General features: G+C 43.6%; 1 protein-coding gene across 5 annotated transcripts in view; it reads left to right on the plus strand.

Annotated features, from left to right (window-relative positions):
• The window catches only part of GLIS3 (GLIS family zinc finger 3), a 448,764-nt gene that overhangs the window by 328,265 nt on the left and 97,992 nt on the right, over positions 1–22,507 (plus strand). For 3 of the 5 annotated variants that reach the window (XM_045468646.1, XM_045468645.1, XM_045468650.1), the window contains exons 4-6: positions 17,468–17,629; positions 21,290–21,415; positions 21,721–21,831. In XM_045468646.1, the coding sequence (XP_045324602.1) occupies positions 17,468–17,629; positions 21,290–21,415; positions 21,721–21,831 (399 nt within the window). The remainder of the gene's footprint in view (positions 1–17,467; positions 17,630–21,289; positions 21,416–21,720; positions 21,832–22,507) is intronic. The other 2 variants (XM_045468649.1, XM_045468647.1) reach the window with 1 other exon arrangement.

Genomic DNA, 22,507 nt, shown 5'->3' on the forward strand with positions numbered 1-22,507 from the left:
TTTTTTTAAGCACAAAATGGCCTTTCACTTTCATTTTCAATCCTGAGAGAGCCGGGCAGAACACCACCTGTCTTCACGAGTGTCGTGATCCAGGATGGAAAGACCGGACTTCCGCTGGAGACGCTCCCTCCCACACCCCTGGGGGGCCATGTTTTCTGAGTCATCCCTGGGACTCGCAGTGCTGCTTCCTGGGTCACCTTCACCTAAGCAGCTGCTGGCATCAGCCCTGTGTGTTTCCTCCCCCCACAGCCTGTCCCCTCGTCCCCTCCTCCCATAGTGAATTCTTCTGCTTTTGTGGAACTTCTGCTCTCCAGGTGGGTCCTTTTGAGCTTCCCCATCTCTCTTTTATTTATTTATTTTTGCCCACAGGCTTAGTCTGTGTGCACCATTGTCTGAATTGTCATGAATTTTGGATTTAATTCCAGAGTCAAAGGCATGTTTTCAGCTGAACAAACCAAATGGAGTAAAAAGCTTCATCCTCCTCTTACTTTATTCTCATTACCCATCCCAGTGGGGAGGATGCGTAAAGAATGCATCCTCTAGATCCTGAAAGAATTTCTGATATTCATTCTTTTTCCATAAGATGCAGAGCTTAATCCTTTCTTTAGACATTTTCTTTTTTTTCTAAATAAACAGGGCCTAATTGGAAAAAGCTGAGAGAGCTAAGCAGAAAAGAATAGAAAACATTTACTGAGCTTGGAAGTGCATATTGAATACTGCAGGAAATTTGCATATGGATTACTTGGTGAAAAAATAGAAACATTCTCAGCCCATTAGTTACTGTGATGGACTCCCACTGACTAAAATCCAAGTACTTTTGCCTTGTTTTCTCCAACTGTTCTTTTCTGCAATCATTTCTCTTCAACCACAGGGCAGCTATTCTGTTCTTGCACTTTGTACGAGGGAAAAGAAAAAATAGGAACATAGCTGTGCCTGGAATATGAGCAGGCTACCTCTGGTTTAATCCTGGAACATTGTCCTGCTATTTCTCAACTTTGCGGGAGGGTTGCCCCTTTGTCAGAGGGGGCTTCTCAGTCACATTTCCAGCTCTACGGTTGTGGTAAGTGGCAACCCTGAGATTCCTCCTTGGTGCCTCAGTTTCTCCAAATGCAAAATGGAGGATGATGTTTAGCAGCACTAATGGAGATGGGGGGAGGAGAATCAATGAATATTTATCAAAGTAAATTGAGTCCCTGGAATATCAGATCCCACAGAAATTCAAAGCATAATTAAGGTAGGGAGAACAGATTAGTGTTAAATGTATGTGTGAAACACATTTTACATTTCCTTCCAACAAAGACTGAATTTAATTTCCTCCAAGTGAGGAGGAGAAAAAAGGGGAAAAAAAATGGTATTGTGAATTAGGATTCTAAATTTGGATTTTGATATGTTGATGGGTGTACTACAGACATAAAGCCACATTTTGACTTCTCAGCAAGTGCCTGTGCGTGTGTGATGCTGGAGGTAGACGAGGCATATACATAATGAACAAATTTCATTACCATTGGCAGGACTCCTCCAGGAGAGCCACATCGAGTGCTATCAGAAGAACTGTTATCAAAAACATATTTCAAACTATTTATCTTTAATCCATAGAAGAATGAATATGGTTCAGCTGTTTGCGTCGCGGTGTGGAGCAAGACCATGTTTAGGAAGACACATTCAGACATTTCCTGCGGAAAATATCTACATTATTATGTCACTGTTTGGGGGAACGACCCAAACTCTATCACTTCATGAAGAAGTCACTGAATATTAAGATAGGGAAGTTGGTGTAAGAGATCAAAGTGTCAATAACCATCAGCCCATTTCAGGCTTTCACAATGACTTAGCAACTTGAAAAATGATTCCTGTGACCTTGATCACGGAAATGGAAAGAAATCCTGATAAAAAGGACCCTCTGCGTTTTAGAAACACCTAAGTGGTGTATATGTGCTAATTTCTCCAAAGAATGAAAAAAAAAGGCAAATATTCTCTAAATCGTTTACCATAAAAAAGAATGCTCTCTAGAAAAATCCAAGTTGATTTTTTTTTTTCTGGCCACATTCCCTTGACACGACTGAAACTTCCACCAGAATAGTAAAGACATGGTTACTTTTCTAGAAAGATGCAGAATTCACCAGAGAACCTAGGTAGTGCAGATCCCAGGTCCCAGAGAAAACCAAGAAAGGGTGATCCTTCTTCCCTTCCAAACAGACATCTGTGTGAGTGTCTAAACCAGGAACTACATGAACAAGGATCACAATGTGGAGCTTTTTAAGGCAAAATAAGTAAGATTTCACAGGGAGGAAAGGCTGTGTTTGGGTTGTCCCTTCGGCCTCCTGGGACCTGACCTTCTAAAGCATGGCCTGAGGATAAGCAGCAGTTGTTTTTTGGTTTTTGTTTGTTTGTTTGCTTTTTTTAGGTGAGTAGACCCTCAGGTCCCAACCCCGACCTACCCAGTCAGAGATTTGTGAGTGATTACCTCAGGAGATTTGTGTGCGGGTTAAAGTCTGAGAAGCATTGTCCTCGATAACACTTATTCTATGCTTGTTTCCAGCCTTCCTCATTGTCACCGCAGGATAATTACTTGACAACTTCAGATCATTGATTTTTGATCACTCACTCAAGGATGATGCAGAATAGCTTTGCCGTTTGGATAGTCTGACCTCATATTACACATCAGTCCCAGATTTTGTCATTTTCATTCGTTGAGCACCCGGCCGGCTCCGGGGACTACGCTAGGCTCTGGAAGCAGAGGGGTAGACAAGACAGATGCAGAACGCGGGAGGCAGACATTACACGGATGATCCCTGAAATGCTTATTGAATGACATACGGGTAAATCATTATGAAGGAAATACACAGCGTGCAAAGAAGGTTCAAATTGGGTGAGCTTGTGGTCCGATCCAGATCAGAGAATGCCATGGGATCCCCTGCAGGGGGTGCTGCCCTCTGGAGGCTCCTGGTTCCGGCAGGGGGGCGGTGCGGGGGGGGGGGGTGGGGGGGCTCAACCCAATGGACCCCAGACAGGCAGAAGGGCAGCAAGGCCGACCACCAACTCCCAGCAGTCAGATGGCCAGTAAAGTAGGACACCAATGCTGTTAAGCTAACTCTTTCCCCCTTGAATAAACATTTTTATTGGCCATATGATTTTGTTTTTTTGAGGTGCCAAAAAGCTTACATGGTTTGCTCAAATTAGAAAAATAATAAATACCACAAGTTCAGAGAGCATGCAAACAAGAGCTCTAAATAGGGCAGTAGTTAGGGATCTTGATGATTGTCATTCTCTAAATTCTCTCCGTCTGGGTGGACCCTCTCCCCCTCTTGTCTTCAAGTACCCCAAGGGCCCTCCTCTGTCTCAACTGTGGCTTCGGCTGACCTCAGGTTGTCCGGAGGGACGAGGGTGCAGGCCTCATGCTTCCTCCCCTCCTTCCCTCCTTCCTTCTCTCTTTCCTGTTGATGTTGCTTTTCCATCTCAGACATTTCAAGTTTGAATTGGATTTGCATATCTAACCTGCTAATTACACCAACTACTTGCAAGGCTTCTGCGTTCTAAAAAGAAGTCTGAAACTGACCCCTTTCATTAAAGTCAGTGTCAGTTTGCCCTGAATTTTGGAGCTATGGAGACAAATACATTTTTTCTTCTTCTTCTTCCCCCTCCCCCTTCTCCTTGTCCCCCTCCTCCCCCCTCCTCCTCCTTCTTCCCTTCTTCTTCTTCTTCTTCTTCTTCTTCTTATCTTATAAATGTATTTTTTAAAGGCCAGCTGCCAACGACTGTATTTTTCAGGTCCCAAACACTCATGTTTCTGGTCATGTTTTTCTGTAGTACAGCATACATTCTTTAACTAAATACTACTTTTGAAAGATCAAAAGAAGGACTCCCTGCTTTCATTTTGTTCTTGGCTGTAGCTCGTGGATGTCTATTTTTTTTTTCTTCTTAATTTACGAGAAGCTTTCCTTCCCTCGGAAGAAAGAGAAGTGGCTCTGACGATCGTAAAGAGATCATTAGCGTTTACTAATACAGCCTGTTCTTCAGTTGCTTTACCACCACGTCTTTTCAGTATTATTTACTGAGCAGCTGAAAGAATTGGGCTTTGAATTTTTAGATCACTATAAAGCAAGACCTATTGTCACTTATTGCTGGGTATAATTGCACCATATGTATTTAGTGAAGCTATTTATTCATCTCCCTGGTGAATAACTTTGTCAAAATGAGTTGAGATATTTCTGTGTGTGCAGTTGGAATCTAGAAAACATTTGCATTTCATATAGCACTTAGAAATTATAGAGGGCTTCACAAATATTTTTTTTTTTTCCTCCAGACCTGAGGGTCTGTTGAGTTCTACTCATCTTTTAGTATTCCCCATTGTTTGTTAGAACAAGCCCCGTGCTTAGGAGTGTACAGTTTTTCTGAGTAGATTTTAAGCCCTAGAAACGTAGTTTTAAAAAAGAGAAAGGGAGGGAGGGAGGGAAAGAAACATTAGAATGTAAATAACTTGCATTTCAATATAGAATAACTCATTTGTCCATTAATCGGCAAATCTGCATTGAGAGCTCAGTGTGCACACTCGCACATCGGCTGGCCCCTGTCCTGAAGGGGCTCACCTTCCGTGAGGATGTTCTAGAAGAAGGAGACTAAACCTAAGCTTGGGGACAGAGAATGCTTTCCTGAAAAAGGGATATTTCAGCTAAACTGTAAAAGATGAGGATTTAAGCAGGCAAATAGGAAGAAAAATGTTTTCTAGGCAAAGGAAATAGCGCATGCAAATGCCCTGCGGTGAGAAAGGTCATGGCACCTTTGAGGAACTGCAAGACCAGTGTGGATGGAGCAGAGGGATGAGAGGGAAGGAGGGCACGGCGAAGAGGACGAGGTAGGAGACCGTAGGCTGAAGACTGTACCACAGGAGAGCAACACCCTAAGATTTCCGATTTCTAACACAGAACTCTGGTAGCAGTGTGGAGACTAGATGGGGGTGGGGGGAGAGGGAAACGGGTGGACCTGTTAGGAACATGTTAAAGTAGACCACGTGGGAGAGGGTGGCTTAGATCAGGGAGGTCAAATGTTGATGGAGAGAATAGGTATGTTTGAGAGATACTTCTGAGGACTTGGAGAGTAGACGTGGGTCTGGGAAAGAGGAATGTGTCAAGGATTATGTCCAGACTCTGGGCCTACGCTGCTGGGTGAATGGGGAGCAGGGAATGTAGACTCCGTTTTGGGAAAGGTCATTGTTGGAATTTACTTTGGGGTGTCTGTGAGCCATCAGTATGGTGATGCTGACTAGGCGGTAGGCCTGGAGCTCAGAGGAGAGGCCTAGGCCAGGCTTAACAGCTGATAGCCACGCGCCTTCTCACGTGACGCGGGTTCTGATGTGACGCAGGATTCTTCTGTACCGCCGAGGAAAACAGTAAAATGAACTATTTCCTCCTTCTTGAGGAATTTTGCTCCAGATGGGATTAGAAGCACTACAACAAATACTTGTCACCGTGGATAAATTGGTGGTAAATACAGGGACCCCTTCGCTGGATGAAATGAGCAAGCATTTAGGTCGTAAGGTATTTCATCGTTTGCAACCTTGAGGTCCTTGTAGAATGCTCAGGTTGAGTGTTCATGTCACGTCTCACAAAAGAAGATCAGAACCAAGAACATGAGGCTTACGGTACTTTTCAGTCATCACTAATGGTTCGCTCTGTGCTCACACTTCGGTGAGAATGATTGGTATAATTTAGGATGGTTGACCCTATTCGCTGCAGTAACTTTAAACTATTACTGTTTTTCACTTCGTGAGGAAACAAAAGAAAAAAAAATGTGTTTGGATTCCTTCCAAGACACGTTTCTTTCGTTCTCTCCTTGACCTTTTTTTATTTTTTTTTTAAGATGTATTTTTTTTTTTAATTTTTTTTTTTCAACGTTTATTTATTTTTGGGACAGAGAGAGACAGAGCATGAACGGGGGAGGGGCAGAGAGAGGGAGACACAGAATCAGAAACAGGCTCCAGGCTCTGAGCCATCAGCCCAGAGCCCGACGCGGGGCTCGAACCCACGGACCGCGAGATCGTGACCTGGCTGAAGTCGGACGCTTAACCGACTGCGCCACCCAGGCGCCCCTCTCCTTGACCTTTTGAGAAGTAACATTCCCTTGGAGTTACATGGAGGAAAAACTTGGTTAAATAATTGAGCCGGAAGGCCATGTTCAGCTGTGCAACTTTATCAAGCCACTCAACCTTTCTGGCCTTAATTCCCTTCCTTCACTTGTAAAAGAGGAGGAAAATGTGGTCGCCTAAAAGACGATAATAATAATAATGGCTAACTATTTTTGGAGAACTTACTGTGTGCTAAATTCTTTCATGCCAGGATTACTGGCTCTAGAAGACAATCAGAGAGATGAAATAAAGGAAGAAACGTGTCTTAAACGGAACATGTTTCACTCAGCTTTTTGTAACTGTTTGCAGTGTAAGAAACCATAGAAGTTTAAATTTAAGGCAAAGGCTAACTATTCCGAATAATAGGCCAGTATTCTCATCAAGTGAATACACCTGAGATGATCCACATCCTACCCAGGCTTGGCAGTTTTAGGTAGAATTTTATGTAGACCTGTCATTCTTGGGATCAATGGAGTCAAGTTCCAAAGAGAGAGGGTAGAAATGGCGTTAAGTGAAGGGCATTAGGATTATGATTCTTAGCCAGAGTATTTTCTTAAGAATTACAGGGATCTTGAAACTCAGTGTATGCATACAGCGATTGGATATCCCGTGGGTCACAAAACCTAAACGGTCATGATTGGAAAGGGCAAATAGATTGAGTGACAGCTGCTTGCCCATGGGTGAACCAAGGGATAATGAAGAAGGGGCAAGGCGTGAGAGCGATTTTCTCAACAACCGAGGGGGGGAAGGGCTCAGAGCGGCGATAGGTAATTTGCAGTCAGAGCAAGGAAGGAGAAGAGCATGCTGAAGGCACGAAGCCCTTGGTACCTGCTTGGTGCCAGTCAGGTGTGTGCAGGGACGGCCACGTGGACAAGCTCAGCTGTGAAAGGAAGAAAACTGGAAGTGATGCGTTTTGGAAGCAGGCGAGTGAGTGGCTTTGATGAAATGGTGCGGGTTGTCACAAAAGGTTGTCAGTCCTAGGACCCGGGAGCTGCCATGCGAGTCACGCTGAGCTCACACCTTTGTAATGGCTGCTGGGGCTAAGGTTTGAGTTCCATTATTTCCATATCTGCTGCTTTTTTTAAGCAGCCAGACACAGATGACTTTTAGCAAGTACAGAATTTATATTTAAGCAGTGCATAATGAAAATCGACGGCTTTTTGTTGAGAAAAGCACAGTGTCAGGAAAATATCCCTATCACTCTCTTTCCCCCTGTCATGGTGGTGGAAATTTTACATTTGAAAGTGAAAAGGCTTAAGATATAATTTTTTAATCCCATCTTTCCTGCCCACTTGTATCTCTTCCAAAGCTTGTCAGGGCCAGATCTAGAATAGTAAGAGCCATTAAAAATTTGGCATCTTGCACTCTGTTTTTTGGAATAGACTCCGTGTGGGCCAATTTATGGTAAATTATTCTCTTCGTGTGTGAATTTCCTTTTCTCTCTTGGCAAATTCATGCTTGCCTCTACACCCCTGCACACAGATCTTAAACACACACATTTATTACAGAATCTGTGTGGGCTATGTGTGCAAGTGTTAAAGTGTGTGCCCATGGCTGTACCCACAAGTGCATATGCACATATTTGCACCTATGTGCTTATATGATAGCAAATTGACTTAAACAGTTTGTCTTGGAGGTTTGTGTTGCTGTATGTATGTTAGCATACATTCTGTTGCAACCCGCAAACAGTTTCTCAGTCAAAAGATGACAGAATTCAGCAATCATTTTGGGAAACACCATAGTAAATAAATATATTGCTTAGCTCTGTTAAACGAAGCATGCCAATTCTTAATAGAACTGAAGGCAAGCGGTGGCGTTTCTCATCTTTGCAGTCAAAGACGATTACAGGGGAGCCAGTCCACTGCCAAAGGGAAAGGCAGAGCCAAGGCCTTGCTACGGCCCCCGTACTCTGAACACAGAGAGCTCTGGAGCTCGGCGTCCTTGTCACCTGGGATCATATGGGGTGGCAGCGTCCGCCTCCCACCCGGAGAGCTGTCGGGTGGTGGGCCGGGGCAGGGCGTCATGCGAAATTACTTGACCTGCTCTTTGGGCATACTTGACTCGGGGCAACTCAGGGCACGGTCCCAAAGATCTTGTTTCTTTGCACGAGAAGCCCTGATGAGAGGCTCTTTCCTGGCATATTTGAGAGCATATTAGCTCAGCTTTTAAAGGGCAATTTAAAACAGTTTCTTTTCCTTTATGTATGAAGAAGGCACACATTTATGTGCCTCGAATTATTGCTAATAACGTGTTCCCAATGGGTCTGTGTATGTTTTAGGTCAAGTTTGGAAAAGGGTGTGGTAGGAAAACTGCTCGCTCACTCACTTCGCCAGTGTTGCTGCGTATTTCTCAGAACATTAATAAAAGAGGTCAGTGCATCGCGTCCACGAAAAAATAAAAAGATACAACCACATGTGGGTATTGGTATTAGTATTGTTTCCCCACATGGTTAGATAGCAAAATAATTACATCGATATTTTACAGTAGTCGTATAGAACTTTCAAATCGGCAGAACCCACAAATACGTTTTTATGGCTTTTGCGATGTTGATTATTTGACGTCACCATGAAAGCTGACTGGCCCTCCCTAATTAGAAGGCCTTAATGAGCTTTACTACACAGGGAAGTCTAGGAAATCAATATGGTTGTTTTTTGGTTTTTTGGTTTTTTGGGGTTTTTTTTTTTTTTTTTTTTTTTTTTTTACAAAGAGTTCATTCTCTCCATTTCGTTCGGCATTTATTTAGCAAATAATCTGCAGTCACTTGAGTACATGCCAAGCACTGTACCCAGTGCTAAAACTCAGGCCCTTGTCCTCGTAAAGCTCACGGCCTAGCGGGGGGAGACACACGCTCCTCCAATTAGCGTAGGGCCGCGTGTTAGCAGGGCGGCGGGCGAGGCCTGGTGGGCGTGTGGGGAGCGACCTTTTGGGCCTTGCTGAAAGCATAAAGGAAGGTGTCACAGAGGAGGTGACTCCAGGCTAGAGGGTCAGTCGTATGTCACCACTTACAGGGACGAGCACATGCAGAGGCCGACGCAGAAAGGAGCATGCTGCTTCATTAAGGAACTGCAGCTGGCCTGGCCTGCCGCCCGGGGTGGGGGACAGAGAGGGGGAGCGGGCCTCACCGCGCATGCGCTCGGCCTTTCTTCCCGTTTCTGTTTCTCCCCTTCCCCTTCCCCTTCCTTTTGCTTAATTTAGTTGCCTTTTACTTCGTCTCTCCCTCTCTGTCCTGAAAGACCTGAAACTCAAGCGACCTTTTAGAAAAACTAGAGTTTTAGGGAATGTTTCTGACATTTAAAAAAAAAAAAAAAGTGAAAAATAATGTCTAAAAGCCAAAAGTGGATTCTCTCACCTGTCAGTTTCCTCAGTTTAGTACGTAGAAAATAACGTTGTGGGGGGTGTCGGAGCGGGCTGGGTCAGATCCCAGATTTACTCGGCCATCCGTCTGTCTCCCGGAATGCCCTGTGAAGGCAGAGAAGGCAGCATAGGGCCTGATGATTCTGTTGTACCATCCACAGAGCCTAGTTAGTACCGCATGTGCAAGAAACTCCGAATTTCCCAGTGCCTTTGAGGAGCAGGGGCTTGGTCACTTTGGTATACAGACTGGCACTGAAACATTTGGAACGAGTGTCTTCGTTAATACAGAGTCGCACAACATCTGAATGTTGCTTTTTGATACTCTGCGGGGCTTGTGTGGGTCCATGTGTGGGGAATCATATGTGACATGTGGAGATCAGAAACACAGATACAAAGAAAATTAAGTAATTTGATCTCTTTCAGGTACATTTACGCAGGACCAATTACAGGCCCTAAATATATTTGCTCTACTGATGTGTAATCATACTGCATTTACTGAGATCTGACTGTCAGCCTGGGAAACATACATGCTCTAGTGGATACGTATTTGCAGATTGCACGAAATCAATGCTAATAATAACAGCAGGCTCAGGCAACTTACTTATTATTATATTTAAACCACGCCAGACAACCTTGTTCATTATTTGCCCGCTCACAGAATAATTATTTGCTTGAGATTATAGCTTTCTGGCATTGTACAGACACAACATGAGTAACATATGATACCTTATATTTGTTGACTAACTGGAGAGGGCCATATGATCTGACTTCAATACCCGTTTGCACTGTGGGGTATATTCGCTTTCTGATTGCAAATACAGTGGGATGAGGTCCCACTTGTCCCCAGCAAGTTTCAAGCGTTACAAACCAGACACTTGATAATTTCCATAAAAATTTAATATGGTTCAAATGTTGGCACAGAAACAACATACTTCTCTCTACATGGTCATGTGGCTTCTCGAAAACATCGCTTTGATTTTTGTTTTCTAAGCTGGACCCTCATTCGCTTTGCCACCTCTTGCAGAGTAAGGACCCTTTTGAGGATCGACTACTACCCATAGCCCACAATGTTAGGAAGCAACGACTTGCCTTAAGCCAGCAAGAAATACATGCGCAGTGCCCATTTGGGTAAAACTTTGTTTTAGACACATTTCTTAATCAAAACCAAGAGGCGCAAGAAGCCGGGAAGTTGCATTTATGAGCTAGTTAATAGATTCGTTGTGTACATCAGAATAACAGGGAAAAAAAACCACAGTAACTGGGATCCCTTTATTCCGGGTTAGGAAAACATTACAGAAAGGGTTTTATATTAATTCTACAAAACTTGTAATGGTTCCAGAAGATCTGGATACATGAGCCCCGTAGGTCACTTCAGAACGCCAGATGAGTGGCGCACGGGAAGGGTGGCTCAGGACCCCCAGGTGTGAAGCGTCTTCTCCCGTCTTGCTGCCGGATCCAGACCCGCCGGCAGAGAAACTTGGGAGGCTGTCTCAGGAGGTACAAGTGCACGTCGATGTAGATATTTGGAATCTTTGGAAAATCAGTCCGGGGCGCCCCGCTCTCTCTGACGTCCAGAGAATTCTCGAAGGAAGCAGGGCTCACCCTACCAAGACTTCAGACCGTTTCCCAGGGAGGCCCCTGTGCCTCTGGGTGGAACCTTTGAAAAACTCTTAACGTCAGATATTATTACCTTTCGGCAGCCAAAAGGAAACACAGAAATCCCTCTTCTGTCGGTTAAGTTGTCCCATTACAGATAAGAAGGTGATTAGACGGAAAACATGAGGAAGATCACGAAGCGAGCACACTGGAGGCCTCTTCCGCGTCCTCGCCCCAGAATTGGCAGTCTGCAGGAAACACCAAGGGGAAGAATTTCCCCATTTCTCAGTGTAGTGAATGCGTGAACCAGATACCTTGAAAAAGCCTCAAAACATTTGAATTATTTCCCTCTTCTCCCTTTATGTCACACTAGCTGCAGACTGGTGTGCTGTCAATATTAAGAATTGGCGAGAGCGTCCAGGGCTGCTAATAAGGCGCGGGGCACAGAGACCACAGGGACGCGGCGAGGCCAGGCGTGTGTCCAGGCATGGAGGGCAGAGGCAGGAGAAACAAAATCACACGGCCCCGTGGTCCTCCGCCGTCTTTCCATTTTGTATCTTTCTCCCCCCTCCCTTTTTTTTCTGACTTTTCTTCTTCTGCTTCTTCTTTTTTTTTTTTTCCCAGACAACACTTTCTGTTATCTTCCCACCCTAAATTTTAAAATTAGATTTTACTCTTCCACACTTTGAAGGATGAGGCTGCCACAGTTTGGTTCATCAAAAGCTGTCCCTTTCTTTCTTCTTGCCCCAGTTCTTTTGTTTATTTTCTCTTGTCTTTAAAAAAAAAAAAAAAAAAAAAATCCCGTTAAGCTCAGGGCAGTCTAACGATCCCTAGAACTGGGTTTCTCAAAGGGTAATCTTGGAACATTCAGCATTTAGAAGTATCACCCAGGAGATCTACCCGGAGCCTCACTCCACACCTTAGGAAACAGAATCTGCATTTTAACAAGATGCCTGGGTGGCTAGTGACTCCTGCTTGAGCTGGGGCATCGCTGTCCCAGAAGGAAACTGGTAAAGCTTGGCTGAATACTGGATGCAGATTTCTCGCCTCCTTCAGATTTCTTGCCTCCTCCGCTCCAGCTTCGGCCCTCTCTCTCATTTACACCTTTTACAGGTATGTCCATGATTCGAGTGGACTTGAACTCTTGGTCTTACCGTGGAAGTCACCTTGACTGTATCCATGGCATTAGAAATATTTGCTGACCTTTCCGCCAATGCCTTTCATCATTGTTGTCTTTGAGCCGTAAGGGGAAGATGTAAACTAGCCGTAATTCATGGGTCCGATTCTGGAGCTGCCCACACATCATAGCAGCAGCCGTCACTAATGGGATTAATTGGTTTTGACTGATGAAATTGTAAAAGCATATACCTCCAAGGGTCATAAACACTGCGCCTTAATTGAAATCAAATGTATATTTTAGAAAACCTTGCCAGCATCCTAGACTCCTCTCTTTTTGGATTTTGTTGACATTAGTGATGGTATAGAAATCTGATCAGGAAAGGTTTGCTGTTATTACGGCTTTGAATATGAACTGGGCTTCTTAGTACTTTAAGTAGCTGATTAGGGGAGGGAGTAATATTCGACTTGATTATTGGTTACACATATGGAATAAATCCTATTTTAATGGTGTCTAATGAGCCTTTCATTTTCAAAACCTTACACAAAAGCCTCTAATAGAAAGGGAAAGTAATATTTCAAAGGTCATCTTAATACCACTTAATGTCAACAATCTGTAATCAAGCCAATATATATGGATGGTGATTACAGTCCAGTTGTGATCCTTTAAATATGAAATAATCTCCTAAATTAGCAAAGTGGCGTAAGCTCAGGTTCTCTGGGTTTGAGGCAATTTATACTTTTTAATTAAAGTTTGTTACTTGAAAACGGCCCCAGAGTTAGAGATTTTTCTCAGAGTGAGGCTTCGCGCAATGCAGTATTTCCAAAACCCACGAGATTTAAAGATCTGTCACTGCCAGTTTCATGCATTGTTCTTCCACGCTCTGTAAAGTCACCGAAATGTGCAAATGGGAAACGATGCTTTCTCTCAACGGGGGAATGCAGGGGCTGCTAGAAACCGGAAAGTTGCGCTGGTCAGGAGGCTACTGAGGAAGCCCGTAGGCAATAACCTCTTTCAGAACCAGGTATCTGCCTGGCAGCAAAAGTCAGGAATTTTAAAGAATCTCTAGTACGAGACCAGCATTCTGAAATTTTGTGCCATTTGCCGGGTGACTAGAGAGAACCCGGCCTTCCCGCCACAACAGAGATGTTTCCAGGCCAGGGCTGTTGCTGGTTCGCAGAGCTCTCGGCCCCAGTGAGAAGTGGGTGAATCCTGCAAGACAGTTTACTTCTGTCAGGAGATTTGAAGCAAATCGACGGTGGTTAAGATGTGAATGGCATTCACGGGTAGGATAGAACGTCAGAATCTCCTGGAGGGCTTATCGACACTCAGGTGGCTGCCCCCCACCCAGCCCGGGGTTCTATTCTGTACGTCTGGGTGGGGCTGGGAATTCCGGGATTTCTGGCAGACTCTCAAGGCCTTGGGATGCTGCTGGTTCCTGCAGCATTTCTCTCTGAGAATCCCTGCTCAAGGTTCATCAGTATGTAAGTGGCTGCTTCCCTCTTCCCAGGAGTGAAGTTTGAGTTTCATTCATATTCCTCCTCCCAGTGCCTAACACATAGTACCCTGCTCAGAGGGCTTGCCCAGTGTTTGCTGGGGACAAAGAAAGAAGGTTATTTACGTGTCATTAACTAGCATATATCAGACCCCTGCCCCACCCCCACTCCCTCCCTCCCACATTACCATCCTGTATTTGTCTTTCTTTTGCATTCTGTGTTTCCTCCTTCTGCTTAACCCCCTTGGATTCTCAGAGTTTGTTTTTCTCTTTTTGCATGCTGCCTTGAACCACAGGGAACCCTCAGGCCTGGTGGTCTGGTTCTACCAGCCCTCCAGCCAGTCTGGAAAGGAGAGAACCTGAGAGTAGTCTGTTGGTCAAGTCTAGTGTAAGGCTTGCTTGGTGACAGTGACCCAAGCAGGCAGGTGACACTTTGGACCTTGGGTCTCAGGATGGACGTTGTACTTTAGGAAACCTGATAGGAAAGCATTTGGCTACCCAAGGAGACCGTCTTTTTGTGGTCCTTGCTTTCCTAGGTGTAGATGTTCATTCACAATGTGAAACTCACTCATTAAAGATTTAGAAAACATGAAAAAACCCAAAAAGGAATAACAACATAATAATAAGGAAAAAGGCATCCGTTTGCCCAGACACCCAAAGCATCCAGTTTTGGAGTATTCTGTAACAGTCTTGTATAGTTCTATCTAAATGTTAGTTTATTTTTAATGCATTTGCATTTAACTGAATTTATAAATCTAGGGGTAAAATTGCCCTGAGGGAAAGGAAATTCTTGTGTTGAATTACAGGGTTATTCCCATAATGAGTGATAATGATTCATTACAAAATGGTTTGCTTTCAAGTCTCATCCAGACACCATTAGACAAACGAACAGCACCTCCTTCCTCTTCTGGAGAATTATTGGTGTGGCAGGTTCAATCAGGTGTTCAATCATCAGGCCAACCGGCCGTGATGCGTTGGGTGCTAGGCCCCCCAACGAGGCACTTGTCGACCTCTCGGTGCCTGACTCTACTGGTTTGGGGTTCATGGTTTTGGGTGACCTTTTTCAGCAGGAACAGATGGGTGGTATATATTATGAGCCCCTGAGTCCAAGAAGTTGCCCTTCTCTTGCCTTTATTCACACAACCCAGTAGGGTCAAACCCCTTCACTGTTAATCTTTTCCCCTAAAAATACTCTAATGCCAGTGCAGGTACCACAGACACTGTTACCTTCCAGCCTTTCTTGCTGCCAAGGAGACATCTGAGACCAGCTGGATTTTCAGGGTTTTGCAGATAATCTTGTGGTTGTCATTTTCAGTCTAGGCGCTCATAGTTTCTTCCGTCTTTGCTCTTTAAACATGGTCAGGATGTTCTGAGATGCAGGTCACTCTTCACTCATTTGCTCCGAATGCCACAAGCCGCTTAGTCTTTGGTCACTGCCCCCGTTAATAGTAATAATAGCATATTGGTTGATTTTAACTGGACATTTTACTGGACGTTTAACAGGAGAGAGCATGGAAACACCAGTCTGACATCCAGTTTATGTGCCATCAGGTGGATGGTTTGATTTAGTTCTAGGACGTGTTTGAGATCCCCCTAATCACTCTGCAGTAGATCGGGGAGGGGGGAGTGTCTTGTTTGTCTGGTGCTTGGAGAACCCTCATTCACCTGTTCTAAAGGGGTTCTCCAACCCCCGTGTTGGTGCCTCGACAACGTCGCCTTCTCTCTGACCAGTATCTGGGACGACTGGACCACAGGGTGGAGGCTGGGGCCTCCCCGGGTCTGGGTCTGCACCCTGGAGCTGGTCCTGGAACAGCATCTCTCCTACAAAAGAGCCTTGCTAGGAACTAGACTACAGGCTTGAGGGGTCCAGGACCACAAGCTCATCTCAGACCCCAGTAGGGCCCACCGGCTGACTCCCATGTCAGATCGGCTGAGCTCCAGCACATTGCTCCGAGTTGTCATTCGGAGAGAACCTTAAAAACAGAGGTTAGGTCGGGAGAGGCCTCTTAGCCATGAATTGGGGGGTCAACATTGAGCCCCTTTACTCTCAGATTTGAGACCCACTCGAAAACCTGCAGAGATAAGCCACTTAACTCCTCTGTCTGTCCCAAGCAGCGAATCATCATATGCCTTTCACTCTGTTCAAAAAGCAGTGGCTTCATCAGCAAATCCTCTGCTGTTCAGGCTAAATTTATTTTTATGTGAAATCGAAATCAGGAAAACACCAAAATTATTTTAAGCAAAATATCAAAATTGAAATAAACCAACATATGTCTGTGAAACATGTATAACTCTCAATCAAGCGTAAGTGCAACTTTCATAAATTTCTTAAAATACTCCAGCACGCAAAATCTGGACGACTTCAATAGATGGAGTTATGACATGTCTGATTATCCTTTCTCCTCAGTTCATCCTTCACTTAAAGAGGAAATCTCAGATAGCCAGAGCCTGGCCAGCCCTGGGTCATCCCTTCCTAAACAGTGTACCCCACGCTCCATCATCTCTCACGATAAGTGAGAGAACCGAGGAATTTAATAAAATGTCTTCTGGTAAGGTTAATGAATACCTGCTGGTTTTGAATGGAAACCCTCTTAAAGTTACCTTCTTTACTCTTTTTCTGTCCTTCCCCCTATCGTCCCATGTTCCTCTCCAAGAAATGAGGTTTCTGGATCGCTTGAAACCTACTAGGCTTTGTTCTGGTACCTTTTCCATATTTCTACGTTTCCTTTGCAGCGGGGACTCAAATGGGATTCAAATTGTCAAAGCGACATCAGCATTCTAGGGCTTGGCAGTGAAGAGCGAGTCCGAGGGCATGTGCCCACCTCACACTTAGGCTTCCTTTACAGGCTTTCTCTTACACGTTCTCTTTACTAGGTGGCCACTTCAGGACTGGACTCACGGTGAGCCTCTTACACAGCAGCTGTTACTTTACCCACAGAAGACATGAAATAAATAGTACCATCCATAAATATTATTGACAAGCCAATAAAGCATTTCTTGAAATCCTCAGCCCTTCACTTTCAATTCCTCTCTTCATGAACTAGGTAACAACATCTCTTAGAAAAACAAAAACCAGCAAAACGATCACTCTTTGGAAAACGTTCCCAGCACTGAAATGAATTGTGTTCCAGTTCTGCTTTTAAAAGCATGCTAAAAAGACTCCATCTCATTAGGCTTGGCGTCACAGTGGACGTTAACGGAGTCATTCTTTGGGGGAGTCGAAAAACTCCTTAAGATTGTTCGGGAAGCTACGATCGTAACGATTCCACGGAAACACACCGTTTTCGTCTTGGACTCTGGGATCTGCTGCTCACCTTTATTCTCATACATCACTTTGATTTTTTGTTGTCGTTGTTAGTTTATTAGTTGTCAAAAGTTTCTTCCTTCCTGGTTCCTTCCATTTAGACCAACTTGGAAATGGAAAAGTGTGTTAATTTTTTCATAAATCTTTAAGACACGCATTACTGTATTTTTATTAACTGAGCCAGATGGTTCACAGCAAATTTTCTCTGACATAAGTAATCACAGAAATCAGGTTGGGACCCAGATCTGGTGTGGAAAGTGGCATGTATATTAGTGGAAAAATGCAGTTCACATAAATATGTGGATATTTTTAGAATATTTGTTACTGTTTGGATTTCATTTTATTTTATTATTTTTGTGTTTTGGTTTTGGCTAAATACACACTAAGGACCTTTTTTTTTTTTTTTTTTTCTTTCCTGTCCCCCCAGACCCAAACAGTCAAGCTCCTTCTCAACAGCTGAAACTTGTTTTCTCTTTGCAGTTTGAAGGTTGCAAGAAGGCCTTTTCAAGGCTTGAGAATCTCAAGATTCACTTGCGGAGCCACACAGGCGAGAAGCCCTATTTGTGCCAGCACCCAGGCTGCGAGAAGGCGTTCAGTAACTCCAGTGACCGGGCCAAGCACCAGAGGACACATCTGGACACTGTAAGGACAGCATGGGCTTTCCAGCTGCCAGCCCCAAGCCCTGAGCCCCGGTGTGAGGAAGGGCCCATGTGAGAGTGGGACAGGAAGGTGTTTGCTTTATGGTCTGCAGGTTATAGGGACAATGCCAAGGGCAGCAGTGGAACCTTGGTAAAGGTCCAGAAGGGGCCCCGTCTGGCTCTTGCCTCATTTTTCTGTAGTCACAGGTTACCCTAACTATTACAACCGCCTGAGACAGAGTTATGTGTATGAAATAAAGGCATCTCAGGGACTGTCGCATAACAGGTTTTAGTACAGAGAATGACTGCTGGGGATTGGACATCATCATAAATATTCAAATATCGGGATGCCGAAGTAGATCATATATACTGTTGCTGGAGAGGAAGCATTGTGGGTTTTGGGTTTTTGTTATTGTTGTTGTTGTTGTTGTGTTTTTTTACCCTGGTTCTTTTCTTTTTGCCATAAGAACTTTGAGGCTGGCCTGGTTACTGAGTGAATCTGGCCTTTTGCTTTAGAGAAGCCACCTGGCATTTTCACCTCCAGGCGATCTGCAAAGAATCCGCACATCTTTCCCCAGGGTTAAGTTTCCCCGTGCCGCTGTTGTGTCAACAGCCACAGATCCACTGGCATAACTCCTGTGAGAACGACTGGTTGCCATTATTACACCTTAACTCTCTCAGTGCTGTAACATTTTGCTCGTTCTCTGAGGCCCTTTTATCTTCTCAGTTCTGTTGATTGTCCTCTTTGGCACTTCTCAAGTTTCGATGCCATTTTCCTTACGCGGGGCCAGGTAGACTCCGTGCAGTTTCGCTTCACTCAACAAAGCCATCAGAATGGATGTCTCGTACACATCCCAGAGCTCTTATCCCACGTGCTTGCAAATAATATATTCATGGCAGTACTTTTTCAGTGTTAACATTCTGATGTCTATTATTAAACTACACCAGAATTTGAATTTTGAAAAGATACTGTTATTTCTACACACCTTCTCATACATATTTAAGATCCTTCTGATGTTACAGTTGACATATTTATTAAATTTTATATTAGTCTCTATTAGTCATATTGATAGAAGTCATTTTAGCTATATGTCACATAACCTTTCTAAACAGCATTATCTCCTAAGATACATAAATGTGAGGGTTTGCCTGCTAAATAGCCGAAATATAATTAGAGCAATATGGACACAGCATAGCCCCCTCCTGCTCTAGCTGGATTGAATCCCGTGATTTTAGGACCACCAGAGTGGAATGTTAAGTGAATAAATTTGGTGAATAGCAGGATTTTTTAAAGATAGAAGTAGGGGGAAAAAAGCATAAATTACGTTAAAATGCCCTATTTTGTAAGTCTAAAATGGCCTTGGTAGAATCTAATAAATTTTCCAATTTGTCATTAAACTTTATCATGGGAGAATGAGCGTTCACAAGACAAGATTGTCTTGAGAAATTGCCTCCACTCTAGCTAGTTATCTGTAGTTTGTAAGAACTATTGTAAGCCTGAGTGTTACGGCTCTACAATACCCTTCTTTACTTGGAGCTAATTTTAGCTAATCAGACTATGAGCATTTTCTAAAATCATTTTGGAATTCAAAAAAAAAAAAATCACGTTTTAAAACTTTTGAGGGAAGCTACCACAGATAATAATTTCATGATTCAGTTCAATGCAGTAGCTTTTAAAACCCAGCTATTTTTATTTTTTTTTTAACTACCTCTCTATTAAGTCTTTTAAAACCATCGTTCCTCCTTTTAAGACGCAAACCTACCTCCTGTTTAAATTTTTATTGCGTTAAACGAATTGTTAAGCTCTTTTTAAATCGTGCAGAAATTAAGCATTTGTTTTAAAAAGCAAACTGTAGCTGCTTGAAGAATGTATTATTTAAATTTAGGCCCCCATTTCCTTTCATTAACCACTCCTTATGCTAATGCTGTCAGAATTTTGGATAAAGTATCTTTTCTTCAACTCAGGGGATTCTTACAGGAAAATGATTTTTCCCAAGTTCAAAATTCTAACCCTGAAAAGTTTTATTAACTTATTTCCCTATTAGCATCTTACTGTCTAAACAGGGGAAGTGATTTTACAGTGCACATGGAAAATATAGTTTAATAAAGTATAGCATGCCATTTAAAGCTGGGGTAACCTGAGATCAAATTACCAGTACACCACTTGGACCCGCCCCTGACATTGCTATTTTGGCACACTGATCCCAGGTGGCTAACAGCAGGGGAGAGAGTGAAGGCCAGCTGGGAGGGAGGGATGGTGAGATGTTTCAAGAACATCCCAAACTCAAATACAAAGCGACATTACCCATTCATTCCTTTTCTTTTCAACGCAGATATTAGTGACCATCGTAATAATAATAGGGTTGGTTTATATAACGTGTTAATGTTCCCAAAGTTGTTTTTTTTTTGTTTGTTTCTTTGTTGTTTTTTTTTTTTTTTTGAACATGCCACATCTCCTCTAGTGCTCAGAATGCGAGTTTATGTGGTCACAACATGACCGCTAATAGAGATATCAGCTGGTTGTTCCCCTAAAGCCAGGGCTGGGTGGGGAAGGCTATGGCAAGACCGCTGTACGAACCCAGAAGAGATTCCCAGGTGAAAGAAAACTTTTGTTTGCCCGAGGGAAACTCGTTGACTAGTGACTTCAGCCCATGTTGGCTCGCCGTTGGCAAAACCTGGGATACGGAGAGCCTGGTGCATCCAATGTTCATTGTTAGCATTCCTACATGTGACGCAGGACCCAGCATACCATGAAACCGTTCAGACCTGTTGGGTGATTCAGTCAATCAATCACTCAAGGAACAGAGACATCAAACTTCGAATTCAAATTGGGAGTGTCCAACTAAATTATATATTCATGACTTTACGTTGTGCTTGGAATCAAAAATGGCAGAAACAAAAAAGTGAAGCATAAATACAGCTTCCAGCGGGGCAAGAATCCACGTATATGTTGGTTCCCAAAATGACAAACATCCACATGAAAACAGGAGCAATAATAGTTTTTAAAAATCTGATTTTTTTTTTTTTTTCTTTTTGGTCATTGGAAGAGCAGGTTCCTAGAGCAAGAATCCTATTTTAGGGGCAGGGTTTCACTTCTCCTGCTTACATTTCAAATCATGAGGGCACAACTCCAATTAACGTCACCTACTGAGAGGTACAAAGTGACTCTAAGCTGTGACTTACGTAGTTTACCTTGCGACTTCTTCTTTTAGTTCTTTGAGTAAACAGTTTCGCTTTATTTCATAACATAAAAGCCAATACTCTCAAACCCTTGCTATGAATTCTGTTATCACAGTAGGCATAGGTGCTAAAATTTGAACTGATGTATGGCGTGCTCCCATTCATTCATTCCTCATAATTGTATACCCGTCACCGGGGGTGCAAAAATTAAAAAGATTCTGGACTCAGCCTTAGGCTCTGTACCTCACATCTCAGGAGCCTGGGGGCGTTGCAGGTGCCCAAAACTTGTGGTCTCATTACACTCAGCCAAGAGCTTACACGTGTAACCCAGCTGAGCACCAGGCCTCCCCTATACCTGTCATACCTATAATAAGATTAATGTTTCTCTGGCTGAGTTTGCATGTGTCTGTTGTTTGAAACCTATGGTCTCTCGCTCACTTTCCACTAACACTCCCTTTTAATTCTCTCCTTCTCTCTGAATCAGGTTTCCTCTGAAACATTCCCAGTCCTTTCTGGACTTTTCTGCAGCTTCTTTATACCCGAACTCTTAGAGAATGTGTGTTTCCTAGTTTCTGACAATACCAGAGGTTGTTTTCAGGGGAACAGAACTGTAAGTATGACTAGAGATGCTTACTAATGATTCCCACATCCAGAAATGCCACAAGACGTTTTGCGGGGAGAGCACACCCCTAAACGCTGCCTCCTCGTTTCTTGAAAGTTGACTCTCCCCTTTCCCTTGATGCAAACTTACTGGGCTTTCTAATTAAAACCCACAAGTATTACCCAGCATTTCACGTCAGTCAGTTGGTAACAGTTCATGCTCTGAAGTCAGTAGTCTTGAGTAAATCTTCCCTGGTCACCTCTATGATTTAACTACAGCTGTTTTGTTTTGTTTTTTTTTTCTTTCTCATTTAGAAACCTTATGCTTGTCAAATTCCAGGATGCTCCAAACGCTACACAGACCCAAGCTCCCTCAGAAAGCACGTGAAGGCACATTCTTCCAAAGATCAACAAGCGAGAAAAAAGGTAACTTCGAAAGAGAATGGATCTAGCCAGGAAAGGCACATTTAAGTTACTCTTGGCAGTACTGGGACCTTGTGCAGGGCCCTGGAATTCTTCGACTTCTCAAGGTAGTTTCATGCATTAGACTCTCTGAGGGGGACATCTTCCCCAAAGTAACAGCAGTGCTGTGGTCTGCCTAGCTCGTATGACCAGATAGGAATTTCTGGGGGAGGGCCTGTATGAGAAGAATCAGAGGAAATTAGTAAAAGTCACCTAAACCGGAGAGTAACAAAAGGCTCTCATGGAGATTAAGTCCAAATAGCTAAAGAAAATTGAATTGGGAAAAAGAGCACAACAGAAACCCTTTCTGGAGGTAAGTGCTTTTTCCTAAAATATCAATTGGCCAAAACCCTGTTAGTTCTGATGGAGAAGGTAGGTGTATCTCCAGGATGAGTGAGTGCAGAATATCCCTCCCTCTAAGCTTAGAAAAAGACACGTTTCTTGATAGGTGCTGTGTATGGAAATCTGAGAGAGGACCTGAACCTAAAATGACTTTGATATCGGTGAGGAATTAACGCGGCTTTTAGCGCACATAGAAATCATAGAGTTTTGGATTTGGGAGAAATGTTAAAGATCAACCAGCCAACCCGTCTGACTCTGACTGACTCTCTCTCTCTCTCTCTCTCCCCCCACCCCACCC

This window comes from Leopardus geoffroyi, chromosome D4 (genome assembly GCF_018350155.1).
Source record: "Leopardus geoffroyi isolate Oge1 chromosome D4, O.geoffroyi_Oge1_pat1.0, whole genome shotgun sequence".
In the NCBI taxonomy this organism is placed as follows: domain Eukaryota; kingdom Metazoa; phylum Chordata; class Mammalia; order Carnivora; family Felidae; genus Leopardus; species Leopardus geoffroyi.